This window comes from Panulirus ornatus, chromosome 67 (assembly GCF_036320965.1).
Source record: "Panulirus ornatus isolate Po-2019 chromosome 67, ASM3632096v1, whole genome shotgun sequence".
NCBI lineage: Eukaryota > Metazoa > Arthropoda > Malacostraca > Decapoda > Palinuridae > Panulirus > Panulirus ornatus.
Genome location: NC_092290.1, coordinates 17,221,812 through 17,244,337, shown reverse-complemented (window position 1 = coordinate 17,244,337; position 22,526 = coordinate 17,221,812). Strand labels below are relative to the sequence as shown.

Genomic DNA, 22,526 nt, shown 5'->3' with positions numbered 1-22,526 from the left:
TAATATAATTAGAAATTATCCCTAGGGATAAGGGAGAAAGAAAACTTCCCATGTATTCCCTCTGTGTTGAAGAAGGTGATTAAAGGGGGTGGGAGTGGGGGACTGGAAATCATCCCCCTCCTCTTTAACTTTTCCAAAAAATAGAATAGAGAAGGGGGCCATGTGAGGATTTTTCCCTCTAAGTCATCTGTTCCTAACACTACCTCACTGACACAAGAAATGGTGAAAATGTAAGAAAAAAATAATCTATGAAAACAACCTTCACACTAACGTTCAGGGTCAGGGAGACCAGCTGGGAAGTATCATTTCCTCTTTTCCACTAAGATGTGCACAATGAGTGGAATTCATATGAAATGCCTCATGAAATGACAGATTAGCAAATAAAAATAAAAGAACATACAAAAATGTAACCACCTATGAGTTTGTGGGAGGAAGGGTATGGCTGCCATATTTAACAGCTCAAAAGGGAAAGGCATGAAGATCTCGTTTCTTTCTATCTCTCAAACTTGTTACAACACTATTTTCATTGCTTACACAGGCACAGCACAAATGATGTAAAACATGAATATATTCAGAACTACAACACTATGCATGTTGAAAATAAGTGGGAGGAAGAGGTTTGGTCAACATGTCTGGACTCATCCTTCCACACATCAGGATATGAAGAAATACCTGGAGGTACTGTTAGCATTACACTCTAATAATTTCTTTCATTGGCAGAGCAATGGTGGTGAATATGAGCAGAAGCATTATGCCAGGGCTTGTCAAAATAATACACATGCACTACTCTGTACAACAATACAGTCAAAATAAGCTTGGAACTATTCTAGCTCTTTACTATCCCATTTCCAATTTACTCCACAACCCAAGGATTATAAGAACTGAACATTACAGAGAGTGGTGGGGAGGCAGTTGGAGGGGTACTTTGCTGCACAAACTCCTCTCTACTTCTGCTAAAATCATTGAGTCATCTGTTTCTTCCCATTTCAACTTTTATTCTTCTTCATTTTCCTCACCAGTTGATAAATATCGTGTTCCTCCTTATCATTTATGTCAACCAACTATCCAAGCATTTTCAGCATGGTTACTGCATAAGTGATCAGAAAGGTCATCCAACATACACCAACAATAGTAATAGTAGAAATACTGAGTTAAGCTGAATATTTTCCCACATCTTTCGAGTGCAAGAAGAGACCTCAAAACGCTACTGTAGAGTACATTCATATAATAAATATGCTGGATATTAAAACAGAGTAGGGAAAAGTTAGACTGTACAGTGACAGCCACCCTCCCTGTAAAGATCATCTGTTGACAATAGCTGATATGAGTTAATGCATCCAGGAGCTTAAAGGCAGGCATCATTACCTAATGTTTGTATGGCAGAAACCAGACAACATTATGTAACATTGGGCTATTTTGCGTTGTAATTGTTTTTTGAATTTTGGTGATATGGCATTTCTGTCATCTATCATGACCTCTGTTTACCCATTCCTGTAAACAGCTACCCTTGCTGACTCATCTGTGGTCAGTGCTAGTATTAGCTGTTATCTAAAGTTCATACAGTATTAGGCAGGCAACGTTATGTACCGTTAGGCCCTTTTGTGTCGTAAATGTATGGTGAAATTGGGTAATGTGGCATCTCTGTCATGTAAAGAGACATACATACAAGCATAAATGATATATTTAGCTTAAAACAAAAGTGATTGCAAAGTCTCCTAGCCTCGTCCTAAGCATGACTGATAAGCTGCTCAGGTCCTCCTGTGCTACTCCTCCCACAGCCAGCAATGACACAATATCAAGTAACACCTCTCACCTTCAATTTTCATCTATGTATGTATGTATTGGCTTATTCCTTGATACTTTATTATTCCTAAATTATGCCATCTTACATGGATGTAAAAAAAAAAAAAAAAAAAAAAAAAAAAAAAAAAAAAATCCCCCACCTTTAATGGGTTAATCCCTACTTTCATCCCATGTCTCCCTTCATCCCCTACAGTCCATCCGCTGTCACATCTGCTTTCAGGTACCAAAAGCATTCCATATCCCCTCCATTTAAATCTATCACTGAACCATCCTATATCACCAATCTGCTATACCTCAAAGCCTTAATTTTGTTTACAATTATTCTCGGGTTACTCATTCTCGCAAACACACAAAGCTTCATAAATGGGGAGAAACTGATTAAATCTACATGTAAATCAGGGATTATAGTGGAACAAACAAAAATATGAAAGCCCTGCAAGAGAGATGGAAAAACCCAACAATATCTAACAAGTAAGATAAGAATATGTCCAGAGTAAGCAATGAATCTTTCAAGAGAAAATTACATGAACAGTTATGTACAGAGTAAGATCAACCAATAACAGATGAAAGAAAGTGTTCTAAGGAAATGAAAATAGAAAAACACCAACATGGTAGGCACTATGCAGTAGCCCTGCCTCAGACAAAATCACATCATATGTAGATTGGTGTATGCACTCTCTCCTTCCTTCCATTTCTCTCTCTCTCACAGACTGGAGGTTGGTAATTTGAATTTTATACTTCATGTGAGGTAGGAAATATGAATATTTATGAACAGAAAAATGGATTTCTAAATGAATTAATTACATAGTAGCCTCACTATATGCTGCAAACTACCTAAAATTAATGACTAACCTGTTACAGTAATACTTCCTGTAGAAAATATCTTCAACGTGGCTTTGGGGTGATCAATCTTGTACGTCACTCCAGGATGAAGTTCAGGCTCATAACTGTAGGGAAATGCATATGATTAGAACAGAAATGAATTTACAATAAATATATCATAAGAGTCATAGCCAAATTCAAATACTTTTATCCTCCCTGAATTAGATTCTGCTTAATGTAAATACTTTCATCCCCCAAATTAGATTCTGTTTAAAGCAAAAAAATTTGGTTGTGACCTACTAAAAAATCTTTACTCTCCCAGGTGGCATGAGATATATTCCCTCGGAATATATGGGTCAGAATCCTTCCAACAGTCATAATTCCAGTGAGGATGCATCAGCCTTCATTTGCCCTTTATGAATGACCCTAAGGTGATTGTAATTGCTCACTCATTATTTGAGTTCAACCTTAGTCAATCAGTGATCACAACTGGGCTGACACCATCTACTCACAGACCAAGGATACCAAACCAATGCAGCAAAGAGTAAAGAGAAAATATTTTTTGAAAAAACGGCAGGGCAGGTTCGGAAAACTGCTGCAAAGCAGAAAAGTTTTTCCAATTTTCAAAACCAATATTTTTCTCCTTTGCAGTCTCCCCCATAAAAAATTGGACATACCCACTTGAAGGAGGAAGGTAATCAGACAAAATTTTCAAGTCAGATTATTTCCAATACCTTCAATGGTGAATAAGAGGCATACTGGAAGAATCCCAGAGCCACAAAGGGCAAGTTCACTTGTTTAAAGTTGAGTAATATCTCCTAAAAGTGGAAGAATGGTGCTAAGGGTGAATTTTCTTGCTTTTCCCTAACAAAAGGTTTCTGAGGAAGGCTAAGGTAGAGGCCACCTTCCTCATATCATGTGTTCTGTGAAGCCCAGGTTAAGCAAATAAGACTATGTTTCCACACAGTCTTTCATGGTTGCAGAGTTAACAAATAAAGGATCCTTACGGTGGTTCCATGATGCAAAAATAAATGATTCCCTCAGCAGTAGTCTCTGGTAAAGTCGAAGAGGTCTCTCACCTTCACCAACTTCTTTGCACCCATATCATTTCCTGTTTTCCTATAGTCTCTACATATTTTCACCTTCATCTCCATTATGAAATGATCAGACATTCAGTCAGCTGCCCCTCTTAACACATTCACATTTAAGAGTCTCTATCTCCTTTGCAAGTCTATTAATTAGTGCAAAATCCAATAATGCCCCCTTACCATCTTTCCCATTCACCTATGAATATCATGTAAGTCCCTCTTTTTAAACCGAGTATTTCCAATCACCAATCTTTTTCAGCTCACAACTCCATGAACTGTCTCCAATTCTTATCCATAATATTGGGGTACCCCAAGCCCCCCAGTCAAATGTCACATGACCCACTCTTACATTCAAATCAACCATCACTAATACTAGTACTCGATCTCTTGCTTGCATCAAAGCTACTGACATACTCACCCAATACCCCCCCAAAACACACACCTTTCTCCCTTGGTCATCTAATTTCCATGTGAATAAGCAATTCTCCCAAAATACACACCTTTCTCCCTTGGTCATCTCATTTCCATGTGAATAATATCAGCAGCCTCTCATAATTCACTTAGTTCTCATCTACAGCAGTCATGGCGAGCGCTCAATTCCTTACACTCTTACACGTTCCCACAACTCCTTCAGCAGCAGTGCTACCCCTTCCTAAGTTCTTGCCTTCACATTAACCCCTGACTTTACCCTTAAGATACTCCCAAACCATTCCTCTTGCTTTCCCCTTTAGCTTTGTTTTGCTTACAGCTGAAAAATCCTGTTTCCTCTCTTCAAACATACTACCAATGTATCCCATATACCTAGGTATCCCTTCTAATCTTGGTTATATCCATACACATTCAGACACCCCAGCCTGACCCTTAAAGGAGAATATGCATTCCTCACTTAGCTAATGTTCCAACTTCTAGATATCAAAGAAAATACAAAAAAACAAAGAGGAGAGGGTTTCTAGCTCCATTACTGGCCCCTTTCATCACTAATGATATGCAGGAAATATGTGGGTAATATTCTTTCATGCCATTCCCAGCGATCCCACCCCTTTAGTAGCCTTCTACAACAGGCAAGGAATACAGGGACAGTATTTTTTCTCCCTAACAAACATTTCTATCAGCTTACCATAACACAAATTAGGCATTTTGAGAGCATACACCATTTCATCCTAGGGCATTTAGATATTTTCATGGTTTTGTCATGCCGAGGAGATGTAATCCCCATTTAGTTCCTGCCCACCTTAGTTTTAAACCTTACTTCCTTATTAATTAATTATACTTTGTAGCTGTCTCCCACATCAGCGAGGTAGCGCAAGGAAACAGATGAAAGAATGGCCCAACCCATCCACATACACATGTATATACATACACGTCCACACACGCACATATACATACATACCTTTCCATTTGTTTTTCCTTTAAAATTATCCAAAGATACTTTGTAATGAATTGTGTAGAAAGTGTATGAAAATACAATTTTCCATACAATTTCATCGTATAAATGCTGCATGCTTTTGAACGAAGAATGAGAAGTCAGACTTCCATGTATTTCACCTACATATTTTCCCTTAAAATTTTTCTGAACATTTAGATAATTATCAATTCATGCATTAAGCAAGCACTTAATGCACCTAAGACTGTTGAGATTTCTCAGTCCCTACTTCAAGAAACTGCAGTGAACAGTAGTGTAGAATCCTCCAAGGAATTTTAATAACCTGGAACGAATATACAATGAAGGAACAATCATGATGGTACATGAAAAAGTAAAAAATGTAATTCTCAGAGATGGTAAGTACTATTAATGGGGAGTTTCAATTATAAAGACGGAATGGGTGAATCTGGATTCTCAAAAGGACAAAGAGTCCTGAAGACACAGGCTCTTAGAATTTTTTTTTCATACCTGATCGCCTTTCCCTGCATTAGCGAAGTAACGCCTGTAACAGACAAAGAAAGGCCACATCTGTTTACATCCATTCTCTAGCTGTCATGCAAAATGCACCAAAACCACAGTTCCCTATTCACAACCAGGCCCCACAAACCTTCCATGGTTTATCCCAGACACTTCACAAGCCCTGGTTTAGCCCAGTGACAGCAGATCAACACCTGTATATCACATCACTCCAGTTCACTCTATCCTGTGCCCAACTTTCACCCTCCTGCATATTCAGGTCCCGATTTCCCAATATCTTTTTCACTCCATCCTTCCATGTAGAATGTATACAAGAACATTTCTTTTACGAGCATATGAATGAACATACTATGATGAGAAAGACTAATATGCTATCATTACTGTATCTTTTCATATGTACTAGGACGGCTATTGCATCATCCATTCTGCTACTGTTTATATACCTCCCAACATAGCAAAGAAAGTTTCATCAAATGGAAAACATGCCCAATATCTTTTTCACTCCATCCTTCCATGTAGAATGTATACAAGAAAATTTCCTTCACGAGCACATGAATGAACATACTATGATGAGCATATGAATGAACATACTATGATGAGATAAACTAATATGCTATCATTACTGTATCTTTTCCTACATAGTAGGACAGCTATCGCATCATCCATTCTGCTACTGTTCATATACCTCCCAACATACAAAGAAAAAGTTTTGTCAAATGGAAAGCATGCCCAACACTGTATAACCATCTTAAGGTAATGTCATGACAATGTGAGAAACAGTAGAAAACTCCACGACAATAAAAATCAAAGCAAAAGTGAGTCATTGGATGGGTGAGGTGGGAAAAGGTTGTAGGAGAAATGAGGGATGTGTGGAAGGAAAGGTCATACCTGGAAGGGCAAAACTGGTTGTTATGTTTGAAGGTACAGTATAGTCCCAGTGATGTTGCATAAATGTAGAGAATGGACTACAGATGAGGATTTGTAAAGGTATACCAGGTTAAGACACTTAAGAGCAAACATTATGAGAATTCTTTAAATATGAATGAACTTTAGCATGATTAGTAACTGGTGATGTACAAACTAAAAGAAATGAAGTGACTACAGGCAAATACTGGTCCAATTAATGACATACAGCATGAAATGAGTTTCAGGGCAAAATAACCATATACAGTATAATGATACTGCAATGATCTATCAGCAACAGCCTTAAAATATCCAACATCTTGAAGAATGGTAGATACCAAATTAAAACCCCAGAGCTGAAACATCTAACCAGGTTTTTTGGTTCTTGAATTAGTTATGTAATCATGATAAGAGTAACACTGCAAATTTTATTAGGGCATGGCTAAAGTTGCACATCATGGTCTGTGTGGTGTGAGGCAGGTTGATTGCAAAAGAAATGGCAGTGTTAGGGAGAAGTGCTGCAGTAAGCAGAGTATGACCGATGTAGCTGAACAAGATGGAAAGAAGATCTGGAGACAACGACAGGAGTAACACTGGAAGAGACAATAGCTGATATTCACCTCACAGCAAGCAACATACATCAACAAAGTTTAACAAGTGAAATTCAAGGATGCACTGAACATATCAGGTCAAAGTTAAGAGACATTATGAGATCTAAGAATGGACTAAGAAAAAAAAGACATGGAACAATAAAAATAGTACAATACTCCAAGATCCCAAATAGTGGGTGCGAGAGGTATCATTTCGGCAAGACTGGGGAGGGTCCACAAGTGAGGCTAAGTGAGCACAAAGCTGACATCCAACACCACCACTCCATGAATGCTTTACCAGTACATGTGGACACGGAGAGACCTATGCAAAGATAGAGGTATGCAATGATTATACACCAAGGAGTAGAGAAGTACAAAAGGAAAGCAATGTTAGCAGCTGATATTTGCTGTGAAAAGAAACAGTAACACCAAAGGAACCTTTACCTGTGATTAAGTGGCAGCAGAAATAGTTCTCTGTAACTGGCCAGTTTCCAGAAGGAATTTAACATTACTGGGCCAATCATGCAGTCAAGCTTCTAAATAACCAGATCCTTTCTCCTCTAGTTTTATATATAAACCTATCATGATATGCATTGGCTATACACGCAGTGTGTTTGTGTTTATATAATCATCCTTAACATCTGAAAGTGTCAAGGTAATTCAGTTGGTGGATGTATCATGAATCTGATGGCCTGACGACCCTGGCAGTTGATAGGCCTAAAGCCCACACAACAAATCACCTAAGATGTATCATTACTCTTCTAAAGAAGAATTTGACAAACCTGGTTGAAAAGAATAAATTCATAGCTCTTGCTACGTTTAACCCATCAGTCACTGTGGATAACATGCATAACTAATCCTTCTTGATATGCTACAGTTTGTCTACAAAGCAATCAGTAAAAGCAAAACTAACTTTATGGGAGAAATGGAAATGAAATTACCACCCTCTACGTCTCCTAAATTAGTGCCTCAATGGGATCTAGAGCCATTCATGCAACAACTTCCGGATTGGGAAACAGTAAGGATGAAGTTACCCACTTCCCTTAAAGATCATAATTACTAATGAGGCCAATGTAACTATTATAACTCAGAACAGCAAGCATTACGTACATTTCTCTGGACCTTACATTACAAATTCATGATCTTCCAAATAATATGACCACCTTCCCCAAATTTTTCTTCCAATGCTCAATTAGATTTCCACACATCTGTATAAAAAAACATGTTTCTCTCTAGTATGAGTTAATATAAAAATAAATATTACTCACCTAGCTGCAGTTCTAAATCTGAGAGAAAATGGAGTGATCTTTATAGCAAATGGCATTGTACAGGTCCCCAACACATTGACGATCCGGAAATTCTTAAACTTTACATTGTATCCTAATTTTTGTATACACCGAGCAATACGCCTCGCTGCTAATCTTGCTTGACTCTCTGAAGTGGACCCTGAAGAGGAAAATTGGAAATCAAATCTAATCTTTTTTAATCAGAATAACTGTACAGGTAACATATTGTTATCTACCAAAGATCAGTCCGACAAAGGAATAAATTAGACTTTTGCCCAATGAGTCCTAGAAATTACTAAGGATTAGCAGATCATAAATATACAGCCTCAGTAATTTCTATTTCCTTTTTGAACCCAATGACTTTCCCATCTCAGTGTGGAAGCATCAAGAACTTATGAACAACAGCCTCCTCTGCACACACACACACACACACACTCTCTTGCTATCATCCAGAACCAAGCCCCACAAACTATTCCATGGTTTTTCTTCACACTATATATGTCCTGGTTTAACTTACAAAAATTATGTCCCTCATCCCTATATTTCACACTGGTTCAATTTTTTCAGTTCTACACACACCTCTCGCCATCCTGTATATTCAGCCCTTAATAACCAAAGTTACCTTCACTCCATCCTTCCACTTCCTTCCCAGTCTTTCTCTCCTGGGAACCTTGCTTCCTCTACTTCTAACAAAAAAATAATTCAATCTTATTTTCATGCATCCTCTCCATATGTCTAAACCACCTTGGCACAAATTGATCAGCTCTCTCAATCAGAATAGTGCTTACTACTGCCCCTCTCTCTTGCACCATCATTCCTTACATGATCAACCCACTACACACAACACCTCATTCTCATGAATTCATTTCCATCTTGTCCCTATACATCCATACTATATATGCCTAATCTTGCATTTACTACTCAGAAGCTTATGCAGAACATTGTACAAGAAAAAAACAGCATATTCATGCAGGTATATCCATAATGTTATCCATTCTAAAAATATCCTTCCATCACCTTCCCTCTACCCCTCCACTAAACCTGTATTCCTTTCACTTCACCTGTATTAAATCCAATACACCTTGCTAAAATATACTATTACTTTCATCAGAAGTCCACTATCTTTGAAGAATGCCCTATTCCTTGGGAATTCCTTTCTCTTCATTCTTGTCAATTTCCTGACTTCATACTTGTTCTATTTACCTATCTTTTAACATTTTCATTCCCATACATATGAGAAGAGATGAACAAAGGAAATATCAAACAGGTGAGCATAACATCAAGACAATATATGAAAATATCAAAATACTTGATACATAATAGAACTAAATAAACTAAATAACTGAATATACACTGGACTACCTATCTATCTACCTTTTATGTTAGTTTAATTTTTCATTTGATATATGTAACTCAAATATTTGCGTTGCTTGCATAATATGGCAGATTCTTAGGGATCTTAGCCATCATCAATGCTGTCCAATCATCTGTTACCAGCAGTCACATCCTGTTTTAATGAAAATGTGTTTCACCAAATCCATAGAGATTATCTAAGATAATGAATGGCAGAAGATATGGAACATAATTAATCTCATAACAATAAAAATTCCACCTTTGATAATGAAACTTCATACAGATGTGTTTGATATCTTCCAAACAATATTTCCACCCATTCATATTTCACTTTTATTAATTGCCCTTTGAAAATGTAAATTGGCAAAACAATAGTACTGACAGGACTAACTTGCAGTTTTTCATTATTAATTTTTTTGGGTACATTTCTGCGTCTCCTGGTGATGCTTCTATTTCTGATGAATGTGTAGCATACATTATTGATGCAAAGAATGGAAACATCTATCTCTTCTTCCAATCCATAGTTCAGACATTCCTATTCTGCGATCATTTTGGCAGACCTAGTAAAACTCTTCTCTCAAACTGGCATTGACCTTTCACCTACAGTAAGGTTCAAATCAATGCTGGTATGTTATCCATATGTGAAGCACTCCTTTATCCACAGGAACTGTGACAACTTCTCTTTATCCACTGATTGGTCTAATGAGAAAAAAAAGTACAAACTTGTTACACTAACTTTTCTTTGTTCTTCTGCTCACATGATGGCATAGCTGTCTTTCTCAGTGAAAAATCAACTCTTAATTCTCTTTCCTTCAATAGCTTCACCATGGATGACTCTTAACTTAATCTAATACCAAAGGACCTCCCAAAGTCTCTTTGTTCAGTTGAAAAGGAATCTATCCAACAATACACAAGCAAAGTATAAGGACTATAAAGCATCCATCACCATATTCTTAAGGAGTGTGCTTCAGAACATGTACTAGTGGTTACTTGTCTGTTCCAGTTCCACCAAAAAACCCAAACTTTACCTTCTTCTTGGAAACACACATTGGTAAAGCCAATCCTGAAGAATAACTGTTCTAACCCTAAGAGCTATCGTCCAGTTGTTCTGACTTTTAGTTCCAGTCTCTAATTCTTCCCACTTCCTTATATTTTGAATCTCAGTGTTCTCCCTAATCATCAGTATGGCTTTTACAGGGCAAGATCCACTGGTGATATCCATTCCTATCACACTAATGCCTGGTCATCTCCTATGAGAGACAGAATCATAAGTAGCAGCCTCTGACTTATCAAAAGAATCTGACAGGGTATGGCACTGGCGTCTCATCTTCTGGCTATCCTCGTCTGGTTTCATCCCTCAAATCTAGCCTCCTCTCTGGCTGAACTATCTCCACATTTGTTGATGGATCAACCTCACCTTTCCCTGTAAGCAGGAGTGTTCCTAAAGGTTCTGTCTTATTTCCTAAACTCTTCCCCCTTTTTCTCAAAGATTTCTTCTCTCCAAAAGATTACCAAATACACTCAAATACTATGAATTCAACATTGCAATCTACCACCTCTATTAAGTCCACTGCATCTTTCCCTGCTCAATCTGCATCAAACAGAAGTTTCCAAGTGTGCCAGATGCAACCTGGTTATGTCTAATGCCACTGAAACCCAAGTTTTATCCACCTCTCTCTCTCAAGCCCCCCATAACTTTCCTATCTCTTTGGGCAGATTTGCATTTCCACCACCTAATTTACTTCACCCTACTGTCCTAGGAAAGTTATCTTTAGCTTCTGCAACACTCAGGAAGCCAGCCACACCCACTGGGAAGGACCATAGGTGGAGGAGTGTGGTGAACGTTGTTAGCATCTGTATGAGATGAGTGCTGGACAATTCAGGGATAAAGTTTTAATGGATCTTGTAATGTGTCGAATCGATGTTTGTAATGATGCAGGAATGGAGGGTGTCCACGGTGCAGATGAGAAAGTTTCATTCAAATATGCCTGGGGAATGAAGTTACAGATGGCTGTATGTCTGGTTGAGTGGTGTTTAAGACTGGTCTGAGAAGCAGTTTATTAGTGCTTCCATAACTCAACATACTTCTGCAGTTTCTCACTTGAGTCTACGACCAGAGCCATGTCATCAGCAACTAATAACTGATTCACCTCTCAGCCAACTCCCCATCCAAACAGACTGTAAACCTACCTATCTTTCCAAGACCCTCACACTTAACTCCCTCACCATACCATCTATAAACAGATTGAACAGCCAAGGTAAAATCAAGCCCATTTATCACAGACCCACTTTCACCTGGAACCAGTCACCCTCCTCTCTTCCTCTTCACAAACATGTCTTAATCTCTTGAGAGAAACTCCTCACTACTGCTAGTAACTTTCCTTCCACACTTTTTGTATGGAACACCTTCCATAAAGTATCTCTATCAATCCAATCAGATGCCTTCACCAGATCCAGAAATTCCACATACAAATCCTTTTCTTTCTCTATGTATTCTTCACATAGCTTGTTCAAAGCAAACACCAGAGCCAAACATCCTCTATCACTCATGAAGCCATACTTTCCCTACCTAGTCTGATGCTTTATGCATACCACCAGCCTTTCAATCACCACTCTCCCATACAGCTTACCAAGTATAATCAACAAACTTATGCCTCTGTAATTTTAACCTTTACTATTGTTTCCCTTGCCTTTAAACAATGGCACTATACTCCACCAATCCTCAGGCACCTCACCTTAAGCTTTACATACATACACTATAAATCCTAAGTAGCCAATCCATAGTACTGTAATTCCCTTTCTCGAGAAATTCAACGACAATCCTCTAGCTTCACTGCTACATTTCATGTCATGCAAGGCTTTCGAATGTATTCTCCTTCGACCAAACCACTTTCCATAACTTTCTCACTTTACATATCTCCTTATTCCTAAATACTACACAACTGCCATCATATCATTCAATATAATATTCTACAGGATAAGGTGAAAGAATACTACACTCATACTCCCTGTGTGTCACAGATGGCAACTAGAATGGGCTAAAGGCAGAAATCCTCCCTATCCTGTCTTTCACATTCTAAAAGAACAGAAAAAACCAAGCAAAGAGTGCTCATGTTCCTAGAAGGCTTAGGCTCAATAGTCTGAATCAGCATGGATAAAATCAAGATGAGAAGAAAGGAGAGATAGGTTCAGTAAACTACCATTCTAGTGACTAATTAGGGGGAAGGGTGATCATCAGGAGTTATACTACACTGCAAATCTTTCAAAGGAATATTGATAAACGAAATATAAAAAACAAGTAATGCAAACCTATGCTATTCCTTCAAGGCTGGAGGTGTTTGGTAAGTGGTAAAGACTACTCTGAATCAGGAGAAAATGACTTAAGTCATCTAAAGTATCACCTCCTGCTCAGAAATGGGGCTTGTGTGAGGCAAAGGCTACTCTCCCCATGCTCGTGATGCTCAATCATTTCCAGATTTTTAGCAATGCTGAGGTGTTTTCTGAGCCTATTAATATAAATAACACTGGTAGCACTCATATTTCCCATGATTTAGTATTGAAAGGCAGATCATTGTACCATAAAAAACACTGCAATCATATGAGAGCATGGGCATTGAGTTTATTTGTGTGATGATCAAGCAGGCTCTTATCTCAGACTGGCTGGCAGTGACCAAGTTATGTCTTGAAATTTCTACTTATGTTATCTTTGTTGGTATAAAGGTACAGAGGATAATACTGTGCCTTTAAAATAATGTAAATCAGAGTAAAACTATGTTTATGTGAGCCAAGGTAAAACTGTTAGTAAAATAAAAGAAATGCATCAAGGTGAAGCACAACAGTCACATGTTCTCCTGTTGCCCAGCATCCAGGACTGAGGTTGGGAACAAACATACTATTCCAACACATATCAAACTCAGTCCAAAAGGCCCTTAACATACCGAACCAAACTGGCAATGTAATGGACTTTTACAAAAATCTCTGTCAGATCCCAAACATAGCCTGGTGGGTTTTAAAGGGTCCATCAGATGACAAATTCCAATACTTTACAGTCCATTAGAACTGTAAGCCCAACAGGAATAGGAAAAAAGGCGAGGGAATGTCTGAAGGGTAAAACTAGAGTTACTGTGAAGAGTAAAAAGAAAGAAGTGGGTGGCACTTCAGCTGAAAGAGTTGTGGGAATGGAGGAAAAAGTGCAAAGAAGTGAGCCTGAACTTGATGTGGGTAAAAAGACTGTACTGGGAATAATGTTAAAAAAGAAGGACATACATAAGTGTATATGGGCGAGAGGATTTAATAGCGAGTTGTAATTACTGAATTATGTATTAACTGATAGGCATGCTAACAAGAGACTTTTGAAGCAGCGGTGGAATGCCTGACCACTTCATGGTTTAGGCAATGGTGAAAGTTTGTTGAGGCTTTAGTAAAAGAGAAAATGATACAAGTGGCAAAAGGGTGGTGAAAAAGAGGCTTTTATAAGAGGCACCTGCAAAGATTGGGTGAAGAATGGCAAAAAGTATGAGATTAAATGAAACCTATTGAGTGGACAAGGAATGGGAGGTATTTAGCAAAGCAGTGATTACATGTGCAAGAGAAGTGTGTGGCATACAAAAGGTACAATGCAGTCAAGCAAGAAAGGGCGGGGAGCGTTAAGCTGTGGAAATTAAGTTATTAGTGAAAGAGAAGAGGGAGATGTATGGGCAAGACCTGCAGGGAAGGAGTGCAAGTGATTGGGAAAGGTACCAGGAAAGTGCAAGGGCTGAAAAACAATATATGAGAGTTGGGAAGAACAAGATGTTTCAGAAGGTGGTAAAAAGTGTGAAAAGAAAGATAGAACAAACAAGAACATCACTGAAGGGATCAGGTGAAAAAGTGGTATCATGCTAAGAAGATGTGAAGAGTAGATTGAGCGAATATTTCGAAGGCCTGTTGAATATGTTAGATGGCAGGAAATAAACCTCCTTAACAGAAACAAATCAATCATGCTCATGTCTACCCTATCTTCCAAGTGTTAGTGCTATGTTTAAAATATATGACTGCAACACTTATGTCTGCTAAGGCAAGCAATCCATTCCCATTTACATCTGTAACCCTAAACCTTACTCATACATTATTGTCATGCATCACACATTTCTCCCCTGGATCTACATTCTTCATTATTCTTTCAAGCTCTTAGACGAAAGCATCCTTAATCTCCTCCTATCTATAATTCCATAGTACATACGCAAGCATTATTATAGTTCTATCCTCCCACATTTCAACTTTGCATATAGTACTCTTGTGTTGATAAACTTGCAATAAAACATCTTTTCAAAGCACTAAAGATTCCACTGTCTATCTATCTATATCTCTGATGCCTGTTCCCAACTGTAACTCTCTCAAGGAGATGGCCACAATAATAGTCTCTTCGTAACTAGTGAGCTCCACTGCCACTTCTTAGCCCTTACTGCCTCAGCCTTGACAGGCAACTGGCAGAGAGCTACTCTAGGGTAGTGTTTGTAAGCTCCTACCTAATGTTCCAATGACTACTTCAACCTAATGCACAAACCTAATGTTCCCACTTACTGCTCCTATCTAATGCTCCTGCCTAAAGGTTCCTACCTACCACTTCTATCTACAGCTCCTCCTATTTTGCCAAAATGCAGGGCTAGCACATAGTGCTCACCGCAGGAAAAAGTAAAGTTATGAAGACTGAGCTGTGGTAAGCGTTAAGTGATATATGACAAAATGCTAGTAGTCCATGTGTTAGTGAGGCAAAAAGAAAAGACAGCTACCTGGGTCAGAGAAGCGCAACTTGACATCCACTGAAGTCATGGCTCATTAAGCAGATGTCACTAACGCTCCCGATACCCACGTGGGTAAGACTGGTAATATACCTTCCTGGTCGTTGGCTGCCTACAACTACTACCAACCACAGTACTGCTGGTTAAAACATGTCTTCGAATGTGAAGACATGTGTTTGAAATAGTGGCACATTTTCATATTCTGAAATGATGTTGCTTTACTGTTCTGAAGCAATAAACTATCTATCTATATCTCTGATGCCTGTTCCTTACAAGAACTCCTAAAAGGAAGTGGCCAAGGCAAAAGGGTCTCCATAACTGGTGAATTCCAGTGGAGCTTCTTAGCCTTTAGTGCCTCATCCTTAACAAGCCACTGGCAGAGGGCAACTCTAGCACAGTTTCCAAAGGTTCCTATCTAATGTTCCTACTGACTACTTCCACCTAATGTGACTACCTGATGTTCTAACCTACTACTACCTAATACTCCTGTCTAAAGTTCCTACCATCACAGTCTATTTCTCTACTATTACAGTCTATTTCTCCACCATTTTGCCAAAAGGTAGAGCTAGCATATAGCACTCACATGAAAATTTAGAGCTATGAAGAATGAGTTCTGCAAGTTAAGTGTTTTAAGTGACATGGAGAGATTGCATGTTCATGTACAAAGTGTCAGCAGTCCACATGCAAGTTTGGAAGAAAGAAAAGATAGCTACCTGGGTCAGAGGAATGTACCTTGACAACCATGGAAGTACTGGCTTACTACGCAACCGTCACTAACCCTAATGGCACCTAGAGGGTAGTAACGGTAATATCAAACTGCAATCTAAATTTGGCTACAGTTTAAAGAATATGGGAAAGTAATTAAAGATAATCATGTTGAGGTTCTATGAACACACACAAACACTTTTTTTTCATACATATTTGCCATTTCCCGTGTTAGCAAGGTAGCATTAATTACAGAGGTACAAATGTGTTGAAAATAACCAAAGAAGTGTATTGTTTATGTGAAGGAAAGAATAGCGTAATGATAATAAAACATGGAAACTTGCAGCAAAGAAATGTGTGAGGGAACAGTTAGTGTACTGTAATTTGGAAATGTGAGCAAAAAAAGTGGCAAAATACTCGAAGGTAACCATGGACTGGAAGGCAGTTTATATAACAGACTGATTCAAATATATTTAAAGGAACATTTGACATGCAATGTTGTCATAATCAATATACTGTTATTATTAAAGATTGCAGTATAATTTTAGAGACCATAAAGCATAAAAATAATTGAGGAATGACAAAGCTAGCCTTCCTTACCTGTACAAGTTACCTTCCCTGATGACCATATTGATGCTGTTGTAGGTGGCTTCCTTAATTTCATAGTCACCATCTGTAAGATTAAAGTTTTCAAATTAATGAAAATTTCCAAATGTAAACATACACAGCAGGTCAATCACTACAAAATATCCCAATCTATGAAGTTCTATCCATGTATCTTGTTTAACTTTTCAAATAAAATGAAATATCTATCTATATCTCTGATGTCTGATCCCTTCAGGAACTCCCTTAAGGAGACAGTCATGGCAACAGTCTCCACAACTAGTGAACTCCAGTGCAGCTTCTTAGCATTTAATGCCTCACCCTTAACAGGCCACTGGCAGACAGCCAGTCTAGTGCAGTGTTTGCAGAGGCTCATACCTAATGTTCCCACTGACTACTTCTACCCAATGTTCCTATTTACTACTTTTACCTAAATGTTCCTACCTACAACTTCTATCTATTGCTCCTACCATTTTGATAAAAGGCAGGGCTAGCAGTCTTATGTCTTTCCCAATAACTATAACCTGGCACTTTTTAAAACACGGGATTTTTACTTCCTCCAAAATCTGTAAATACTTCATCTTGTTTTTTCTTTTTCCTTTTCATCAACCTCTCTGTGTTTCAATTAATGACCAGCATTAGTGTAGACTTTTATCCATGACGAGTCTAATGGAAAAAAAAGACCAACACTCAGGCACTTCATCATGGTCCATACATTCACTGAAAATCCTAAATAACCAATCAACAACACAGTAACCCCCTTATGAATTTCTTAATTTCTTAAGAAATTCAACTGCAATACCATCCAATCCAACCACCTTGCCTTTGATATCTCCAGCTTCTGTTAAGTTACTTCACCCCAATTCCTTTCTATCAGATTAATATATATCCTTACTTTATGAATGATTAGAGAATCAAGAGTGTTTTCACCAAAGTACATCACAATCTTTTTATTCTGTTCAGTAATCTAAAGTTTACCAAGAAATGTGAATTTCTTTTCACATTATCTATAAATTGCACTCTTCACCCAGTAAATATGAAAAAGTCAGAAATGAATAGGGATTTGATGGAAAAAGTAAACCTTCATACAAGTTTCTTATGCTCTCCACAATTATCTTCCCTTTCATAAGTTTGTAAAAGCACCTCCTGTTTCTCATCTTACTCTATATCAACTTGTGCCTTCCTAGTACCATCCTTGACTACAGAATGTGACTGCATCTCTATCTACACACACACACCAGAACCCCCTACTATAGTAACTATTTTTCTTATATTCAGTAAACAGACCAATTGTGGAAACTTGACTCTTGTTCCACTACAGACAGAACTTGATCTTCACTATGGTTCAAAGTCCCAGAGACCCTGAAAATCTATAATGGAACATGAGGAAACAGCATTCAGGCAACCACTGAGACACAGGAAATTTCTTCTCAATTCACTCATTAGAGTCAATCCAAGCCTTAGAAAATACAGCACAACAAACTTTTCACCTTTGAGCTACCTTAGCAAGCTGCACTGGAAATAAACAACCTTGTATTAAGAAAAAACATCCATGTTCAGCTCTTCCTCCTGTTCCTACTTTTGGAGTGACACGAGGAAAAGATTTCCGGGCCTTGTCTCGAGCCACTCTTGATCACCTTTTACAAAATGCAGGAGATACTTAGGTATTGGAGTATTCTTTCTTGCCAATCCCAATGGATAAACAATGATTTTCTTTTCTTTTCTACACCTGCCTGCCTTTCCCTGCATTTATATGGTTCTGACAGGAAAATCTTCATTTGGCTCTTTCTCTTTCCCATCTTATGAAAGTTAAACAGAGAAGAGGAAACATTCTAGCCCTAAATTCTAGCCCCTTCGTAGCCTTCTATGATATGCAGGAGACAGATGGGTAGTATTGTGTTTCCTCTACCTTAGGAGATAAATAATTAATAATAAGCAAGTATGAATGTTTTTTCTTATTATACTTTGTCGCTGTCTCCTGCGTTAGCGAAGTAGCGCAAGGAAACAGACGAAAGAATGGCCTAACCCACCCACATACACATGTATATACATACAAATCCACACATGCACATATATATACCTATACATTTCAACATATACATGTATACATACACAGACATATATATATATATATGCACATGTACATAATTCATACTAACTGCCTTTATTCATTCCCATCGCCACCCCGCCACACATGAAATAACAACCCCCTCCTCCCCGACACGTGCGCGAGGTATCGCCAGGAAAAGATCACAAAGGCCACATTCGTTCACACTCAGTCTTTAGCTGTCATGTAAAATGCACCAAAACCACAGCTCCCTTTCCACATCCAGGTCCCACAAAACTTTCCATGGTTTACCCCAGATGCTTCACATGCCATGGTTCAATCCACTGACAGCACATCGACCCTGGTATACCACATTATTCAAATTCACTCTATTCCTTGCACGCCTTTCACCCTACTGCATGTTCAGGCCCCAATCACTCAACATCTTTTTCACTCCATCCTTCTATCTCCAATTTGGTCTCCCACTTCTCCTCGTTCCCTCCACCTCTGACATATATATCCTCTGTTAATCTTTCCTCACTCACTCTCTCCATGTGACCAAACCATTTCAAAACACCCTCTTCTGCTCTCTCAACCATACTCTACTTATTACCACACATCTCTCTTACCCTTTCATTACTTACTCAATCAAACCACCTCACACCACATATTGTCCTCAAACATCTCATTTCCAACACATCCACCCTCCTCAGCACAACCCTATCTATAGCCCACACCTCGCAACCATATAACATTGATGGAACCACTATCCCTTCAAACATAACAATTTTTTGCTTTCCGAGATTTTTCAACATTTTTCGACGCTCCCAGAACTTTTGCCCCCTCCCCCCACCCTGTGACTTACTTCCACTTCCATGGTTCCATCCACTGCCAAATCCACTCCCAGATATCTAAAACACTTCACTTCCTCCAGTTTTTCTCCATTCAAACTTACCTCACAACTGACTTGTCCCTCAACAATACTGTACCCAATAACCATGCTCTTATTCACATTTACTCTCAGCTTTCTTCTTTCACACACTTTACCAAACTCAGTCACCAGCTTCGGCAGTTTCTCACCTGAATCAGCCACCAGCGCTGTATCATCAGCGAACAACAACTAACTCACTTCCCAAGCCCTCTCATCCACAACCAACTGCATATTTACCCCTCTCTCCAAAACTATTGCATTCACCTCCCTAACAACCCCATCCATAAACAAATTAAACAACCATAGAGACATCACACACCTCTGCCACAAACTGACATTCATGGAGAACCAATCACTTTCCTCTCTTCCTGCTCATATACATGCCTTATATCCTCGATAAAAACTTTTCACTGCTTCTAGCAACTTGCCTCCCACACCATATATTCTTAATACCTTCCACAGAGCATCTCTATCAACTTTATCATATGCCTTCTCCAGATCCATAAATGCTACATACAAATCCATGTTTTTCTAAGTATTTCTCACATACATTCTTCAAAGCAAAAATCTGATCCACACATCCTCTACCACTTCTGAAATCACACTGCTCTTCCCCAATCTGATGCACCGTACATGCCTTCACCCTCTCAATCAATACCCTCCCATATAATTTCAAAGGAATACTCAACAAACTTATGCCTCTGTAATCTGAGCCCTCACCTTTATCCACTTTGCCTTTGTACAATGGCACTATGCATGCATTCCACCAATCCTCAGGCACCTCACCATGAACCATACATACATTAAATATCCTTACCTACCAGTCAACAACACAGTCACCCCCCTTTTTTTTTATCAATTCCACTGCAATACCATCCAAACCCACTGCCTTGTCGGCTTTCATCTTCCGCGAAGCTTTCACTACCTCTTCTCTGTTTACCAAATCATTCTCCCTGACCCTCTCACTTTGCACACCACCTCAACCAAAACACCCTATATCTGCCACTCTCTCATCTGACACATTCAACAAACCTTCAAAATACTCACTCCATCTCCTTCTCACATCACCACTACTTGTTATTACCTCCCCATTAGCCCCCTTCACCGATGTTCCCATTTGTTTTCTTGTCTTACGCATTTTATTTATCTCCTTCCAAAACATCTTTTTATTCTCCCTAAAATTCAATGATACTCTCTCACCCCAACTCTTATTTGCCCTCTTCTTCACCTCTTGCACCTTTCTCTTGACCTGCCTCTTTCTTTTATACATCTCCCAGTCATTTGCACCCTTTCCCTGCAAAAATTGTCCAAATGCTTCTCTTATCTTTCACTAATAATCTTACTTCTTCATCCCACCACTCACTACCCTTTCTAATCTGCCCACCTCCCATGCCACAAGCATCTTTTGCACAAGACATCACTGCTTTCCTAAATACATCCCATTCCTCCCCCACTCCCCTTACGTCCTTTCCTCTCACCTTTTCCCATTCTGCACTTGGTCTCTCCTGGTTCTTCCTCACACAAGTCTCCTTCCCAAGCTCACTTACTCTCACCACTCTCTTCACCCCAACATTCTCTCTTCTTTTCTGAAAACCTCGACAAATATTCACCTTCGCCTCTACAAGATAATGATTAGATATCCCTCCAGTTGCACCTCTCAGCACATTAACATCCAAAAGTCTCTCTTTCATATGCCTATCAATATGTACATGTGTTTATAAGTCTGTGTATATGTATGTTCTTTATATATTTTATTATACTTTGTCGCTGTCTCCCGCGTTTGCGAGGTAGCGCAAGGAAACAGACAAAAGAAATGGCCCAACCCCCCCCCCATACACATGTATATACATACGCCCACACACGCAAATATACATACCTACACAGCTTTCCATGGTTTACCCCAGACGCTTCACATGCCTTGATTCAATCCACTGACAGCACGTCAACCCCGGTATACCACATCGCTCCAATTCACTCTATTCCTTGCACGCCTTTCACCCTCCTGCATGTTCAGGCCCCGATCACACAAAATCTTTTTCACTCCATCTTTCCACCTCCAATTTGGTCTCCCTCTTCTCCTTGTTCCCTCCACCTCCGACACATATATCCTCTTGGTCAATCTTTCCTCACTCATCCTCTCCATATGCCCAAACCACTTCAAAACACCCTCTTCTGCTCTCTCAACCACGCTCTTTTTATTTCCACACATCTCTCTTACCCTTACGTTGCTCACTCGATCAAACCACCTCACACCACACATTGTCCTCAAACATCTCATTTCCAGCACATCCATCCTCCTGCGCACAACTCTATCCATAGCCCACGCCTCGCAACCATACAACATTGTTGAAACCACTATTCCTTCAAACATACCCATTTTTGCTTTCCGAGATAATGTTCTCGACTTCCACACATTCTTCAAGGCCCCCAGGATTTTCGCCCCCTCCCCCACCCTATGATCCACCTCCGCTTCCATGGTTCCATCCGCTGCCAGATCCACTCCCAGATATCTAAAACACTTCACTTCCTCCAGTTTTTCTCCATTCAAACTCACCTCCCAATTGACTTGACCCTCAACCCTACTGTACCTAATAACCTTGCTCTTATTCACATTTACTCTTAACTTTCTTCTTCCACACACTTTTCCAAACTCAGTCACCAGCTTCTGCAGTTTCTCACATGAATCAGCCACCAGCGCTGTATCATCAGCGAACA

General features: G+C 39.1%; 1 protein-coding gene across 4 annotated transcripts in view; it reads right to left on the bottom strand.

Annotated features, from left to right (window-relative positions):
* The window catches only part of LOC139747141 (TATA box-binding protein-like 1), an 83,936-nt gene that overhangs the window by 10,511 nt on the left and 50,899 nt on the right, over positions 1 to 22,526 (bottom strand). For all 4 annotated transcript variants that reach the window (XM_071659066.1, XM_071659067.1, XM_071659069.1 and 1 more), the window contains 3 exons: positions 16,831 to 16,903; positions 8,375 to 8,552; positions 2,656 to 2,750 (listed from right to left, as the gene is read on the bottom strand). In XM_071659066.1, coding sequence (XP_071515167.1) covers positions 2,656 to 2,750; positions 8,375 to 8,552; positions 16,831 to 16,903 — 346 coding nt within the window. The remainder of the gene's footprint in view (positions 1 to 2,655; positions 2,751 to 8,374; positions 8,553 to 16,830; positions 16,904 to 22,526) is intronic.